This window comes from Dendropsophus ebraccatus, chromosome 7, assembly GCF_027789765.1.
Source record: "Dendropsophus ebraccatus isolate aDenEbr1 chromosome 7, aDenEbr1.pat, whole genome shotgun sequence".
NCBI classification, from domain to species: domain Eukaryota; kingdom Metazoa; phylum Chordata; class Amphibia; order Anura; family Hylidae; genus Dendropsophus; species Dendropsophus ebraccatus.
In genome coordinates, this window is record NC_091460.1 from 12,726,266 (window position 1) to 12,743,685 (window position 17,420).

The window sequence follows — 17,420 nt, forward strand, 5'->3', positions numbered from 1 at the left end:
GATATGTATGAGTTTACTTCACTTCCTGGTTGAGGGGGGAAAAGACAGGGAAGGAGGGCAAATAGGTGATTGAAGCATATTACAAAGTTATATAACTTTGTAACATGTTTCAGTTACTGGGAAAAAGCTTTTCACTGGAGTTGTCCTTTAAAGCGACTTTGTACCCACAATCTGTCCCTCCCAAACCGCTTGTACCTTCAGATAGCTGCTTTTAAAGTGGCCGGGGCTGCGGGTTGCCGGCCGGCGGGGTTAAAGGGGCGGGTCATATACACGCAGCGGATCCGCAGCGTGTATGGGACCCATTCACATTACTGGATCCTCAGCGGATTTCGCTGCTAATTCGCAGCGTGAAATCCGCTGCGGATTCGGTACGTGTGAAGGCACCCTAAAAGTTGTTTTTTAGGACAATAACTGCATCACCTGCCGAACAGACTACAGGACAGATCTTGGATTCAAAGCAGCTATCTGAAGGTACAAGGGGTTTAGGGGGGAAAGATTGTGGGTACAGAGTCGCTTTAAATGGCATCCGCCACAGTATACGTTGCCATCCCCTTCTAGGAGGAGTGCCAACAGACGCCTGTTATGGAGACACTAATCGCATTGTAACCTACAGCTTATACATTACAAAAGGGTCTGCGGCAGATAGAGGGAGGATGGCGGCATGTTTATGAGGTAGACATGGTAACGAATGTGCAGGGGAACCACAAGTCTCAGCATGTGTCATCATAACATAATTATAGACACATATGGAAAAACGCATTGTGAGGAAATCCTCAACAGTCCAGTGTGAACAGAGTCTGAGCCCCTGAGACTCCTCCATCTTCCCTGAGCCTCCTCTACAGACTCCTCCATCCTCCCTGAGCCTCCTCTACACAGATTCCTCCATATTCCCTGAGCCTCCTCTACACAGACTCCTTCTTCTCCCACTGTGTGCTCCACATAAAGCTGTAGTGCCGCTCGCAGCCAGCAGGGGGCGGGGTCAGCATGCTCCTAATGTATTATATACAGGGCGGCCCCTGCTGGACACACTGCGGAACTGCAATCATCTATAACTACAGAATATTCTATGTATCACAATAGGGGAAGAGCTCCCAGACGGTGTCCCGTATCGTGTACTGCCCTGCGGGAACCAGGATGGGTGGGAGGTATGTACTGTGAATATTTCAAGAAATGTGCTGCACTATATGGTATAAAGAGGGTGGGGGGAGTAAGAGGAAATTTCCTTCCTCTAATCTATGAGGAAAGATATTGTTATAAACGCTGCGAGTCGGTACGTGTGAAGCTACCCATATATGAGGTATTACATGCTGTATACGGGTATATATGAGGTAATACATGCTGTATACGGGTATATATGAGGTAATACATGCTGTATATGGGTATATATGAGGTAATGTATGCTGTATACAGCTATATTTGAGGTATCACATTCTGTATACAGTTATATATGAGGTATTACATGCTTTATACAGGTTGACTATATATACTGTATGAGGTAGTACATGCTGTACACGGGTATATGTGAGGTATTATATGCTGTATACAGGTATATCTGAGGCGTTATATGCTGTATACAGGTATATATGAGGTATTAGATGCTGTATGCAGGTGTATGAGGTATTGCATGCTTTATACAGGTATATATGAGGTATTAGATGCTGTATAAAGGTATTACATTATGTATACAAGTATACATGAGGTATTAGATGCTGTATACAGGTATATATGAGGTATTACATGCTTTATACAGGTATATGGGTATCATATGCTTTATACAGGTATATATAAGGTAATACAGGTATACAGGAGGTATTACTTGTCATAAATGTGGTATTATATGCAGTATACAGGTATATATTACATGTTACATGCTGTATACAGATATATATGAGGTACTAGAAAGTGTACCTGGTGCTGCTTTGGTATAATGTGCCAGGTGCCTAGGAGGCCAATCTATGCCCTTGTTGTTTTTTTGTTTTTGTTTTTTGTCTGAAGCCCTGTATACTCCTGCATTACCGAACAGATCTGCACTGTTTATGTAAATTGTAACTTATGCATATTAAATACATAATAGCCAAACTGAGATGTCATACAGACATGCCAGACTTTATACAGAGCCTGGCTATGTACAACATTGGCAGTGTTGTATACAGCCTGCAGAAATACAACATTGACAGTGTTATACAGAGCCTGGTTATAAATAACATTGGCAGTGTTATATACAACATTGGCAGTGTTATATACAGCCTGGTTATATACAACATTGGCAGTGTTATATACAGCCTGGTTATATACAACATTGGCAGTGTTATATACAGCCTGGTTATATACAACATTGGCAGTGTTTTGTACAGACTGCAAAAATACAACATTAGCAGTGTTATATACAGAGCCTGGTTATATACAACGTGTCAATGTAGAGTAAAACAACCGCACACGTGATATAGAGGTACACTAATGGTAATAAGTGTCCGTGTTGCTGCATGCTACAACTAGTGGTTCCTGCTTCCACTTACTAAAAAACAATTATATATAAAGGTAAATGTTGTGCAAGGCGCAAAGTTCGCAAGGTTCGCGCCAAGGCCGGTGGCGCGTATAGCACTTGCAGGAGTGATCCTGAGTGAAAATCCTCTGTCAGAGGATTTTCACTCAGGATCACCCCTGCAAGTGCTATACGCGCCACCGTCCGGGGCGCGCTCCTTGCAAACTACTAGGACTCTTCTATGATCAGCGAAAACCAGAGAAATTAATCCAATTGATATCCACTCCATTGATATAAAGAACCACAAGTCCAAGCACACCCGAACACACAAACGTGGTGAGTGTTTACGCTTATGAACTACAAAGTGCGGGATTTCTTACTAGTGCATACTTTCTGTGCAGCACGGCACAACATTTACCTTTATATATAATTGGTTATATACAACATTGGCAGTGTTATATACAGAGACTGGTTATATACAACATTGGAAGTGTTATGTACAGAGCATTTTTATATACAACATTGGCGGTGTAATATACAGCCTGGTTATATACAACATTGGCAGTGTTATGTACAGAGCCTGGTTATGTACAACATTGGCAGTGTTATATACAGAGCCTGGTTATATACAACATTGGCAGTGTTATATACAGCCTGGTTATATACAGCATTGGCAGTGTTGCATACAGCCTGGTTTTATATCACATTGGCAGTGTTATATACAGCCTGGTTATATACAACATTGGCAGTGTTATATACAGCCTGGTTATATACAGCATTGGCAGTGTTGCATACAGCCTGGTTATATATCACATTGGCAGTGTTATATACAGCCTGGTTATATACAACATTGGCAGTGTTATATACAGAGCCTGGTTATATACAACTTTGGCAGTGTTATATACAGAGCCTGGTTATATACAACATTGGCAGTGTTATATACAGCCTGGTTATATACAGCATTGGCAATGTTATACACAGCCTGGTTATATACAACATTGGCAGTGTTATATACAGCCTGGTTATATACAGCATTGGCAGTGTTGCATACAGCTTGGTTATATACAACATTGGCAGTGTTATACAGAGCCTGGTTATATACAACATTGGCAGTGTTATATACAGAGCCTGGTTATATACAACATTGGCAGTGTTATATACAGCCTGGTTATATACAGCATTGGCAGTGTTGCATACAGCTTGGTTATATACAACATTGGCAGTGTTATACAGAGCCTGGTTATATACAACATTGGCAGTGTTATATACAGCCTGGTTATATACAGCATTGGCAGTGTTGCATACAGCTTGGTTATATACAACATTGGCAGTGTTATACACAGCCTGGTTATATACAACATTGGCAGTGTTGCAACATGTACAGGTTAAAAAATGTTTTCCTCTAATTACATCACTCCCCTTTTCCAATTTTGCTAATAAAATAATCAAAATTCAAAAAAAAAAAACATATTTGGCATGGGGAAATGTATGAACCCGTGGTGGACTGCATATTTTTAAATTTTAACTCTTTAACTCCTTATGGATAGATATGAGCACGTAGTAAAATATTTAAAAGCTCAAAATTTGATTAGAAAAGACCATGTGTTAGGAATATGACTTTGCGCTCCTCGGTCTGTGGCCGGCGGCCAAGGAAGCGCTGAGTTTCTGTCTGTGTTTTTTGCAACTGTGTCTGTCTGAATTGTGTTCGAATTTACCAGCCACACCCGCTTTGCCTGTCAGATTTCGGGCAATGCAGAGGTTACTGCACTGCTAGATCTGCTCAGCTGAACTTAGTGCTGGCATCGGGGCTGGTCCAATCAGCTGCTGGACCCAGTATGTGATCCTGGATAAATAGCAGCAGGCTGTTCAGATCCCTGCTAACTATTATAGTTTACTCGTCTGCTCAGCTCCCTATTCATTTGCTCTGTTCTCTCTGTTCCTGACCTTCTTCCTTTGACCTTGACTATTCTCCTGCTTACTGTTTTTGTACTACGCCGACTGTTACTGACTTGGTTTGTCTGACACCTCCTATTGTGTTTGTGCTTTGTGTTTCACATATCAAGAATAGGGAACACCTTCATGGTTGTCCACAGTCGCCTAGGACTGTCTTGTGGCAAGAAGGATGGACAGTGGCTGGGGTCAGCTTACGGCTCACTGTCCGTGTCTTGTCAGACTGCCTTTTCCATACCTGACGCTAACAATGTGATACTCAAAAATTTCATCAAAAATCAAAACCCATTGAAGTCAATGGGAGAAAAATTTGACCACTTGGAGGTCACCAAGTCCACGATTGCACCTCAGACGTTGATGCAAACACCTCTGGAATGCAACTGGGACTGCATTTAAAGCATGCCTGGGTGCATCTAACACACCCAAGATGCAGTATTTTGCCTCTATCAGAGGCTTTCAACAATACACTCCAAACACAACATAACCTCTCTTTCAAGGTGAAAAAATACAAGAAAACCTTCTTTCCTCTACATTAGCATGGACAGAAATCCAAATCGTAAGCAAAAGAAAAATGTTCCTGCACCCCTTTAAATCACATTGCCTTGGACAACCACAGATGGCATAGGCAAGGGGGATACCAAACAGCACCCACTGCTAACTGTCATTGTGTATGTTTGTGTTATGTGGTCAGACACATTCTGGCAACAGGCGATACGTAACAGAATTGTTTTTCTTCCTTTTCAATCTTGTGCAGAGCGCAATAACCTGTCCTGTGACAATTTTTAGCTAACAGGAACTAAGCCGACACTGGCGTATAAAGTATGCTTATTAAGTTTGATGTATGGCAGCAACCGGTACTTACAGAGTTTTATATGCTGTGCTGTGTATTAGCCCTATAAAGGCCTTTTGGGGTCTTGCCTACCTTAAATCTGTGAAAATCCTTACTGTCCCACTACAAGATCTATCCCTCAACTTGTTCTGCGACAATAAGAATATAGGAGCAAATAGATCCAGTGAAGCCTATTCACCATAAACAGCAGCTGCTTGTCTGTGAGAATAAGCAGCTGATGTGCAGGTAGCCGGCCTGTTCACTGTATATGCAGATGTACATGCTGTGCTGTGTATTGTAGTAGCCCTAAGAAGGGCTTTTGGGGTCTTGCCTGCCTACAATCAGCTAAAATCCTTACTGTCCCTACTCCAGGATCTCTCCCTCACTAGGTTCAAGATGGCCTTTGATGACGAGCAGCAGGGGCCAAGGTCTTATAGTTTGAGGTCATATGAGTAAGCCAGCCAACGTGTGTAGACGCTGCTCTCATGATGCCAGCATGCTCCTAGAGCCTGTCATTCCCCCCCCCCCCCCCCCTAGTTATTGGCTAGAAAAAAGCGACAAGCATGGTGGGAGGAGAATCAAATTTTTACTGTTTGCGCTTAGATACTCGACTGAAAATGATTACATTGGATAGTGTAATAATTGATTTAATAGTTACTAATTCATCTCTACATAAGGACACAGTGAATTTTTACGTTAATTACCAGGCCGCCAAATTATTACAAGCTCACTTTAAAGGACACCTGTCACCCCCCGTGCTGGGGTGACAGGCTCCCGACCCCCTGTTAGATCCCCCTATACTCACGTGATCCCGCCGGGTCCCGTTTCCTGAGCCGGTTGGGTCACAGAGATTTCAGCACCCAAAGCCCGGCGCGCATGCTGACAGCAGAGTCAGACGCCCATGGAGAATGAATGGGAAGTCCGATGCTCCGTCATTCTCTATGGGCATCGGACTCATCTCTTAACGCGCGCGCCGGGCTTCCGGAGCTGAAATCTCCGTGACCCGACCGGCTCAGGAAGCGGGACCCGGCGGGATCACGTGAGTATAGGGGGATCTAAAAGGGGTCGGGAGCCTGTCACCCCGGCACGGGGGTTGACAGGTCCTCTTTAAATCTCAGAGACTATCCCTTGAAGGATGACTTATAGAAGGAGGTTTTGGGGATGACCCCCCAACTATCTGTGGGAAAGCAGCACCGCTCTTCCCAACTATATCTTCTACACCGAGTGAATAGAACCCCAGCATTCTTATTTCAAGTGGGGGTCAGGCCTGATTCCTTGTGCCCTGGATGCCTTAGAGATGAGGGAGAGTCCTGCATATGTTTTACTGCTGCCCTAAAATGGTGAGGAACTGGGAAGATGTTGCCTCCATTATACAGAAAGTGTTCTCTCTCCATTTAGAACAATCTTTTCTGGTTTGTGTCCTAGGCTATGTAGAGGACTTAGATCTGACTAGTTCTGGAAAAATGGCAGTAGCCCACATACATGGCTAAAAAACTAACAACACAATCCTGGCTTGACCAGAATCCTCCAGTGATTTCTACTCTGATTACCAAGGTTAATTGGCTTATAGCCAGTGACAAATATACATATGACAAACGAGAGGCACTTAAGAAATTTGAAAAAAAAATTGACCCCTTGGCTGAATACCCTGGGCTTAGCACCCTCATCACTTAAAAGAAACAGAACCATTCCCATATAGGCGCCCTAGTGTTCTTATCCTGGGTGGGAAGTTGTGAGTTGGGGCAATTGTTTTCGGCCTTTTCGATTTTATTGTCTCTATTATTGTGATACCACAAGAAGACAACATGGCATTCCTTCGAATAAAACGGTTTATTGAAAATTGCATTTTCACATTCTTATTGGGCTTTCTATACAAGTACAGGACATTGATAATTATTTTGTACTGTTTTTTTTTTTGTTTTTTTTGCAGGGATATGACCTCTGTGTGCTGTCCATCCCTGTTGTTGTATTCTTATATTACTTGGGGAAAAAAAAGCTTTAATAAAAATAATTTTGAAAAATGACCAGGGCAATTTTCATTTTTGCGTTTTTCTTTTTTTCTCCGCCTTTTTAGGACATGTACCCACTTCAATAGGCGCGGAGACTTCAAGCGGTTTCTGTTGTGCGGCCTCCACTTAAAGTTCTACCCTTCTCATGGACTCATGATATTTGCAGTTGGTTTCCACCCCAAAAATTGACATGCTTATTCATTAACAGCAAAGCCCTTGAGCTTGCTTCATTGCACCTCCAGACCATCTGGCGTACTAGTACGGCATATGTCCTTAAGTGACAAACTCCCATGTTGTTATAACTTTCAAAATGTAAATCAACAGTAACAGTAGGCTTGATATAAAGCAAGACTACAATATACATTCATTGGTATTTATTTGTTGTTTCTTTTATCATGCTGTAAAACAGAGGTCTCAAACTCGCGGCCCTCGGGCCAACTGCGGCCCTCGGGACACTAGTTTGCGGCCCCCACCACTTTACTGCCCGGCGGCCCCCCTCCTTGCCAGAGCACTGCCCTGGCGTCCGCCGCCCGTCCCATTGATCGATCACTCTTGTGACCGCAAGCAGTGTTTTGCTTGCGGTCACAAGAGTCTGTGTGCGCAGTGGCTGTTGCTTCCGGGTCAGGGAGCACTGACCCGGAAGTAACAGCCCGGCGCACACAACTCCCTGGTGCACGTACTGCTCGGGAATCCCGGGGACACCCCCAGGGAGGCAGCATCACCGGGGGCCTTCCAACACAGACTTTTGTGACTGCAAGCAAATCCCAGGGAGGCAGCATCAGCCGGAGGGCCTGTCCGTAAGAAGGGAGCTGCGACGGGGGATCGAGGTGTTAGGTGAGTTGTTTTTTGTTTTGTTCTTTATCTGCTTTGTGGGGGACAAGATATGGGGACAACATCTACAAAGAGGGAGGGTGGGCATGTATAACGGGACAACACAGTGGGGGCATTTATAAGGGAGGCATCTATATGGGGGAAAAGTTAAGAAGGGGGCAGCATAAAAGAGGCATCTATATGGGGGGGAGATAAGGGGGCAACATAAAGGAGGCATCTATATGGGGGGGGGATAAGGGGGGCAACATAAAGGAGGCATCTATATGGGGGGAAATAAGGGGGGCAACATAAAGAAGGCATCTATATTGGGGGGGACATAAGGGGGCTAACGTAAAGGAGGCATCTATATGGGGGGGAGATAAGGGGGTCAACGTAAAGGAGGCATCTATATGGGGGGGAGATAAGGGGGCAACATAAAGGAGGCACCTATATGGGGGGATAAGGGGGGGGCAACATAAAGGAGGCATCTATATGGGGGGGAGAAGGGGGGCAACATAAAGGAGGCATCTATATGGGGGGGAATAAGGGGGGCAACATAAAGGAGGTATCTATATGGGGGGAATAAGGGGGGCAACATAAAGGAGGCATCTATATGGGGGGAGATAAGGGGGGCAACATAAAGGAGGCATCTATATGGGAGGGGAGATAAGGGGGGGCAACATAAAGGAGACATCTATATGGGGGGAGATAAGGGGGCAACATAAAGAAGGCATCTATATAGGAGGGGAGATAAGGGGGGCCACATAAAGGAGGCATTTATATGGGGGGGAGATAAGGGGGAGACTACATGGGGGGCATCTACTATAGGGGGACTACACAGAGAGGGGCTCCCAAGGAGATGCACATGGGGCCATCTATATGGAAGACTGAGCAAGGGGCCATCTCTACACAGAGGGGGGCATATTCTATTAGGTGGATCAGATAGAGTCAGCCTACCCACTAAACGAGGGTGTAAATGGAACAATACAGATGTGCAGTTAGTAGAGAGATGAGGATGGTGCCAGAGTGAGGAGCCTAATATGTTTCTCTGGTAGATTCTGTGGATTCGTGGCTCGAAGAAGTTCTCACAATGGCCGAGGACAGATGGAGAAGATGATGAAAAGGGAAGAACTCCGATCAATGAAGACGTCCCCTGTGAGTCACCTGATGTAACTTTCATGTTCAGAAAGTTAAATGTTTAGGAACTGTCAATACAGACATTTGAATCTGAATAATAATAATTACATTTGATGACATTGGAATGTTTTTGTAAGAGCTTTTCTTGTGGAAACCCTGATGCGGCCCAGCCTCACCCAGACTCTACCTCCAGCGGCCCCCGTGTAAATTGAGTTTGAGACCCCTGCTGTAAAACAAAGCTATACTTAATAATCCTGGTCCAGCTTTTTGGTCTTGTTCTGGTTGAAAAAAAAGAGACTAATAATAATAATAACAATAATAATAATGAATGTAAATTGCCAATATGCTTTATTTCACATTTCCAGTTCATTTAGGCTTAAAAAGTTATAACGTCAGAGACACTTTAACCCCTTAAAAACAGCGGGCGTAAATGTATGCTCCCGCAGCCCGTGCCTTAACGCAAATGGGCGTGTACACACACAGTGATCGGGGAATATGGCCTGCTATAATGTATAGCAGGCCATCTCTGCTCGTCGGCACGGGATCGCTGCTATTGGCTGATCAATTCAGATCAGCCGATAGCAGCTGAAAACAGCTTTCCGGGTCATCGTCATTAGTGTCCTGGGGAATGATGGCCAAAAAAAGGGGGGATCCTTTTTTCCTCCATTCATCCTCATCATCATCATCCAGTGACGTGTCTGGGGGTAGCATAGCGTATACTGCCCCACAGACACATCTTTTCCGCCAGTACCTTCTCAATAAGAGATCACGGTATGGCGTGAAATTCTACTGTACAATTCTACAGTATTTTTCAGTCAGTATTTGGTCAGTATTTTGCAACCATTTCAAACCAGGAGTGGATTGAAAACACAGAAAGGCTCTGTTCACGCAAGGTTGAAATTGAGTGGATGGCCGCCATATAACGGTAAACAACTGCCATTATTTCAATACGCCCGTTGTTTTGAAATAACAGCAAATATTTGCCATTAAATGGCGGCCATCCACTCAGTTTCAACATTGTGTGATCAGAGCCATTCTGTGTTTTTAATCCACTCCTGGTTTTGGTTGCAATATGAGGACCACAATACTGACTGAAATATACATAGTGGGAACCCAGCCTGAGGGTACGTGCATACTGCGTAATGTTAAAGGATAACCCTTTGTGCCTTCCGCAGCTGGAACCCGCGGGAGGACTGATGCGGGCGCGGGCGTCTCTGCACATGTCATAGACTCCATTCTATGTATGGGCGGATTCCGTCCAAAGAATGAACACACGGAACGATACATTGTACGGAAAAATTGTTATGCGATCGTTTTTTGCGATCGCTTAAGCCTATCTCACACATGGGTGAAATCGTTGAAAGAATGTTTACACGGAACGATCTGCGAATTTTTTGAGAACGATCAACGACGATTTGAGAACATGTTGAAAGATCAAAATGAATGATTTCTCACTCGTCACTTGATCGTTTGCAGCGTTTACACGGAACGATTATTGCTCAAATGCGATCGTTATCGTGCAAAAATGAACGATAATCGTTCCGTGTAAAAGGACCATTAGAGTGTATGAAGAAAGGGACACCCGAATCCAGCCCCCAGATGCCCCCCCCCATCCTCAGAGTTAGTGGGAAGATTGTTCGGGAACTGATCTTCCCACTGCTGGATAAAGGTCACCACCCGTACGGGGATAACTTTTATACCAGCACCCCCTCTTCCGGTCCCTCGCTGCCCGAGCTACTGTAGCTTGCGGCACAATCCGAAATATCAGAAGCAGTAACAGAGCCCTAATATTTAGCAGCCATGGAGCGGACCCAGCGCTTCTGGATATGAAGGACCCTGTATCGTATCAGCACAACATTTTCCAGGTGACGTCCCCCACACTGGAAAATGGGAGATCCCAGAAGAAGCGCAGAGTGTGGCGTAACAGGGGGATCATGAAGGACACCATTTTCCAGTGTGACACCTGTCCTGATCGCCCCGGCCTCTGCATACTGGATCGCTCCAAGGCGCACCACACGTCATTGGAGTTCTAAATTTTCTATATTCTTTCCCCCATTCCTATTTTAGGGGTCACCTTGATCCAGGGATTATTCTGATCGCCATTATGGAGTCGGGAAGGAATTTTTCCCCTGTGATGAGGCTACTGTCGTCTGCCTCACGAGGGTTTTCTTGCCTTCCTCTGGATCAACACAGGCTGAATTTGATGGACACCTGTCATTTTCAACCTTATAAACTAATAATTGGCCAAATAAATTAGAATTGTCCCTTTTCCCAAACTAAATAGGCATGGCTTGACATGATGCAATTACAAAGCCCCTGTGGTGACAGGACAGTAGAAAACCCCGACAAGTGACCCCATTCTGGAAACTACACCCCATAAGGAATCTAACAAAGGATGAAACTCACTGCACCCCTCAAGGGGTGTATGTTCCAGAATGGGGTCACTTGTGGGAGGTTTCAACTGTCCTGGCAGCACAGGGGCTTTGTAATTGCGCCATGGCCTCCATCCTCTATTACAGCCTCTAAATGGCGCTCTGTCTTTTTGGTGGCTTGCCCTGTGCCCATATGGCACATTATGTCCACATGTGGGGGATTTTCGTACTCTACACATTTTGTGTTTTTGCGTTCATTTCTTTTTTTTAACCCCTTGTGGAAATTGAAAAAATCAAGGCTAGACCAACATTTAGTGTAAATTTTTTTAAAATTTTTACACTAAATCATTGATCTTGTCTTGATTTTTTCATTTTCACAAGGGTTAAAAGATAAAAAAAAACACAAAATGTGTAGAGTACGAAAATACCCCACATGTGGTCATAAAGCACCATGCGGGTGCAGGGCAAGCCTCCAAAGGGAGGGATCTCCATTTGGCTTTTGGAGGCTGGATTTCGAGGGCCATGTTACATTTAAAAGGCCTCTGTGTTGCCAAGACAGTTAAAACCCCCCTTAAGTGGCCCCATTATGGAAACTAGACCCCACAATGAATGTAACAAGAGGTGTACTAAGCATATGGACCCCACTGCTGACTGGCACACATGTGGAACAATATGGCGTGAAATATTATATTTTTTACACTTTTATGTTGGTCTAGCCTTGAATTTTTCATTTTCACAAGGGGTTAAAAGAGAAAAAAACACACAAAATATTATATTTTTTACACTTTTATGTTGGTCTAGCCTTGAATTTTTCATTTTCACAAGGGGTTAAAAGAGAAAAAAACACACAAAATTTGTAGAGTCCATTAATTCCCCACATGTGGACATAAAGCGCCATGTGACCACAGGGCAAGCCTCCGAAGGGAAGGAGCGCCATTTGGATTTTGGAGACTGGATGATGAATACCATGTCGCATTTACAGAACCCTCATGCTACCAAGACAGTGAAAACCCCCCACAAGTGACCCCATTCTAAAAAACTACACCCCTCAAGGAATCTAACTAGGGGTGCAGTGAGGATATGGACCCCTTGATGACTGGAAGATTTTTGTGACGTGAAATTAAAATTTTCACTTTCAAGTCACATTGTTCCACATTTGTGCCTGTCACCAGTGGGGTCCATTTCATCACTGCACCACGTGTTAGATTCCTTGAGGGGTGTAGTTTCCAGAATGGGGTCACTTTTGGGGGGTTTTCAGTTTTTGGCAGTACGAGGGCTCTGTAAATGCGACATGGCCCTTGAAATCCATTCCAGTGAAATTTAACTTCCAAAAGCCAATTGGCGCTCCTTCCCTTTGGAGGCTCGTCCTGCGCCCGCTTGGCACTTTATGTCCACATGTGGGGTATTTCCGTACTCGGGAGAAACTGCGCTACATGTTTGTTTTTGTTTTTTTCTCTTATACCCTTGTAAAAATGAAAAATTGAAGGCTAGAAAAACGTTTTAGTGTAAAAAATTTTCCTTTTTCATGCGACATTGTTCTGAAAATCTTGTTACATTTAAAACAATCTCAGAATCAGTCAGATAGATGAAAGCAATCCCAAGTTATTAAGGAATAAAGTGACACAGTTCATATTCATTAAAAAAAAATTTGCGGAAATCAATAGTCCAGGCTATTTTAAGAAACTTTGTAATTGGGTTTATTAGGCAAATATGTCATTATGCAGCAGAGAGCAGAGAACAAAGGATTACTCAGTGTGGAGCTGTGTGAAAGCCGCTATTTAGAGGTCAGAGAAGTCAGTGCTGATTTAGGAGGAGATAGCCAGTGATGTAGCTGTAAATTAACTCTTTGTTGTTCTGTTTTGGTGCCTCGTCTCTCTCCACCCCTCCCCTCTCCATAAGAGAACAATGAAGATGGGGGGAGAGCTTCAAACTGAATGCATAAAAATGCATTTTTCAGTAAATAAACCCATTATTAATTACAAAGTTTCTTAAAATGGCCTGTACTATTGATTTCTGCAAAAAAAAAAACTTTAACAACAGTGATACTTTAAGGGGTTAATAGTAGTAAAATAAAACAAAAGCTATGTAAATTGAGATGTGATCACACTGTCCCAAAACATTTCAAGTGCGTCGGATAATCATACATGCATAGGACACTTACTTTTGGATGGTTGTATATATTCCGAATATCCGCTGGTTCAAAACTTTCACTGACCAATCCAGTGACTTTGCCATGGTGACGGCAGGAATAGTTGGGGACGTCCTTTCTTTCCCCTGATAAAATATTCAGCATTTTGTGGACATACGTTATCTTATCCTCACATGTATCATATATGTGATAACCCAGAGTGATATTAGGGAGGAGCTCCGGGTCCTTGTTCACCTCATCAATAGCAAAGATAAACGTCAGGAGTTCAGTGAAGGGTTTTCCACCTGGGCTGTGGAAGCAAAATAAATACAGAAATGATATGACTGCCAATTGTTATTTGGAACTCTCTATACTATGTTGCTTATAGTGGCTTCTGACCTGATGTGATGAAGCAGAATCTGCCAAATCCATCATTGGCTGCAGTTCAGGGTGCAAGGACGTGTTTTTGACAATTGTCCCTGCTCCTTTTCTACATTTCCATGGCCCCTATGCTGTTAGCATATGATATGACATCATAAAAGGAGGGACACTAAATTTACTGGGCTTAGGTACTCTATGATCAACCCAGAAAATCTGGTTTAGGGTACAAACACACACAGCGTATACACAGCAGATTTGATGCTGTGTTCAGTTATTTAGATCTAATCTGCTGCGTATCTTCTGCGTATCGCAGCAGTAAATACGCAGCGTATATGCCGTGTGTTTGTACCCTAAGGCTATGTTCACACTACGTAAGCTTCCGGCCGTAGTGCGCTCCGTGAATATGCGGCCGGAAACTTACGTAGTTAGCGTACAATGCAAAGTATACGATCCCAGCCGCATAGTTCGCACTTTGTACGAATGTACGCCGGGATCGTATACGGCGCCGTAAGAAATGAACCAGACCATTGTTTCCGGCCGGAAGGCTTGTAACTTACGCCCGTAGCGTATCGCGTGAATCCGTACGAAGTGGTGATTTCTTCATTTTTCCACTCTTCTATGCCGATCCAAAAGGTTTTGTGGGGTGTCCGGGGATGGGCAAAGAGTTCCAAGTAAAAGACCGCTGTCAGATTGCTTCGTAGGGGGCTCAGGAAGCGTAAGTAGACTACGGGCATACGTTCGCAATGCGTACGCATTGCTTACACATTGTGTACGCATCCACCCGCACATCGAATATTCGCACGCCCGTAGTTTCAGCCGCACATGTATGGCGCCGTACGAAATGCGTACGGATTCGTACGTAGTGTGAACATAGCCTAACACTGTATCTGGAGAGGCACAGGTAGTGGCGTAGCTATAGGGGTCACAGGGGGGCACACTACATGGAGGGGAAGATGGGCACGCTTCATGAGGGGGTAAATTTTATTCACATTTTATTTACTTAAAAGAACGGAAACCACAAATTGTGGTGGAAGTTAGTGTAAATTGACCAATGAACCTCAATTGATACCCAGGTAAAGCCAGCTTAAATTTTTGTGAGGGTGGGGGAATAATAATTTGCTTCAATAGCAACCATGCCACATATTGAAGAAGTATATACAGTAAGTGTGAAACAGCCATTAGAGGGAAGTCTGTTGTATCCTCTTTACTCTATGTGCACTGTGGACTAAACTGTTCTGTTCTAAACTTCTAATAAAGCAGCAACAAATGAATGAATGACAGCATGAATTCTGGATTACTATTTAGACTCTCTTTTACTAGTTAGAGCACCATGGGTTACAGCGTAACTGATTGCTTCATAGGTCACAGGTTAGTAAAGGCCAGCTAGTTCCGGTGGACAGAAGCTTATATTTGTTTATACTATTTGAAGGTCATTCATACAGTATGGATAATAGAAAACGTACATCATACATAAAACCCTTCCAGTACAGTTCCGATACAAAGGAACATCGAGGTTATAACCTCCATTGACAGAGAAGAGTCCTCCTATGATGAAGTCTCCTCTCTGATAATATTCATATTCCAGGCCGGTGATCAGATTATTTTGGCTGAGTCTACACTGTGATGATGAGCCCTGTAGTCCATGTCCAGATAATGTGGTACAAATGACAATGAAGATATGTAATAAAACGGAGGGCACAGAATAATCACAATGTACTGGTGAAAGCTCCGTAAAAGCAGAAGTCATGATGGTGTTATCCCATGATCTCCATGTCATTTCCAGCTGTACAGACCCGGCGTCCTCCTCTGACATCAGATACAAGCAATGATCCAGGGCTCGGGATGCAGGGTTTATATCTATGAGTGGAGAGTAAATTTACATCTCATTGCTCAGAGATTCTAAAATATTTCACTGAGCAGGTGATAAAAGAACGTCTATCGAGAGGATTTATTTGTAAATTTTATTTCTATGTGTAGTGTATGGGGAAAAAAAAAAAAAGAAATTGTTAAAATCTCTTTCAAGAAGAATCATCTAATTCAATAACAAAGTAAAATTCCTCAACTTCAACCTGTAAGTAAATTCTTGGGAATGACAGCCAATCAAAAACTTTGTCTATCCATTGCCATATAATGTAGAGAGGCTGATATAATTCAGTCTTAAAGGAGCTATCCAAAGCTACAAAAACATGGCCACTTTCTTCAAGAGACAGCACTACCGTCTCCTGTCTAGTTCCATTAAAGTGAGTGGAGCTTAATTGCAAACCACACCTGAACTGGAGACAAGTGGGTGTTGTCTCTTGAAGAAACAAAACAAAAATAAAGGACAAGGCACTACTAAATCTGTAAAGTGGGGTGCTCAACCCAACATGACATGAGAAATTAGTACAAACCAACAAACAAAGAAAAAAGCCATGTCACAAATGCAAGGGCGGCACTTCCCCAGAGAAAATGAAATAGACTGCATGTGATAGTGAAAAAAATATATATAGCAAATTTTATTAGTACACAAAAACTACAAAGTGCAGGACATACATAATAAAATCAATTAAAACCTACAACGTACAAAGGCCCATGTAGGATGGACATGGAGCCAGGACACCGACATGTATAAATATTATGACCCCCCTGTGGCTAATAGTATTGATTCACAACAAGAAAATATATTGAAAATGGTATAAAATGTGTCAGAGAATGAACAATGATGTCTATGTAAATAATCAAGCTCTATGGACACAAAACAACCAATATTAACAAAGAAAGGGAATAGAGAAAGATGTAGGAATCAAATAAATAAATCAAATATCACCAGAGGGGGAGTCCATGTCAGGGTCCGAGAAAATCCCACGCGTTCCCCCCACGCGTTTCGTCTCTGTCACGAGACTTTCTCAAGGGTAAAGGTACAAAGACTTACTACACATACATATAGCACTAATTAATAAAAATTAGTTACCATGTCCGCAAATAAGTGATAATGCCTCTTGCTAAGTATGGATCTCGGCCTGTGCCTCTAACATGGCCGCGGCGTCACCGAATATCCACTGCGCATGTGCGTAATAGCGATAACGCCCTCTGATGATGTCAGCAATGACGCGCGTAGTTCAACTTTATTAACACCAAGTAAATACTAACACAATAACATTGCATGTACCACCGCGTCACCAAATCTCCACTGCACGTGCGCGTGTTAGTAGTACCGCCCTCCAATGATGTGGGCAGTGACGTATATAGGTCAACCAAGTGAATACTAACAAGATATATGCGCGCCGGCATGGACTGGCTGTTAACCCAACTTGTTACTAATTCAGAGCCGCGCACATCAACA

At 43.4% G+C, this 17,420-nt stretch overlaps 1 protein-coding gene across 1 annotated transcript in view; it reads right to left on the minus strand.

Moving 5' to 3' along the window:
- LOC138796442 (vomeronasal type-2 receptor 26-like) overlaps nucleotides 1-14,832 on the minus strand; it is a 40,193-nt gene extending 25,361 nt beyond the window's left edge. Inside the window, exons 1-2 of the mRNA XM_069976046.1 lie at nucleotides 14,684-14,832; nucleotides 13,751-14,027 (exon numbers count right to left, since the gene is read on the minus strand). Coding sequence (XP_069832147.1) covers nucleotides 13,751-14,027; nucleotides 14,684-14,832 — 426 coding nt within the window. The remainder of the gene's footprint in view (nucleotides 1-13,750; nucleotides 14,028-14,683) is intronic.
- Nucleotides 14,833-17,420: the final 2,588 nt, after the last annotated feature.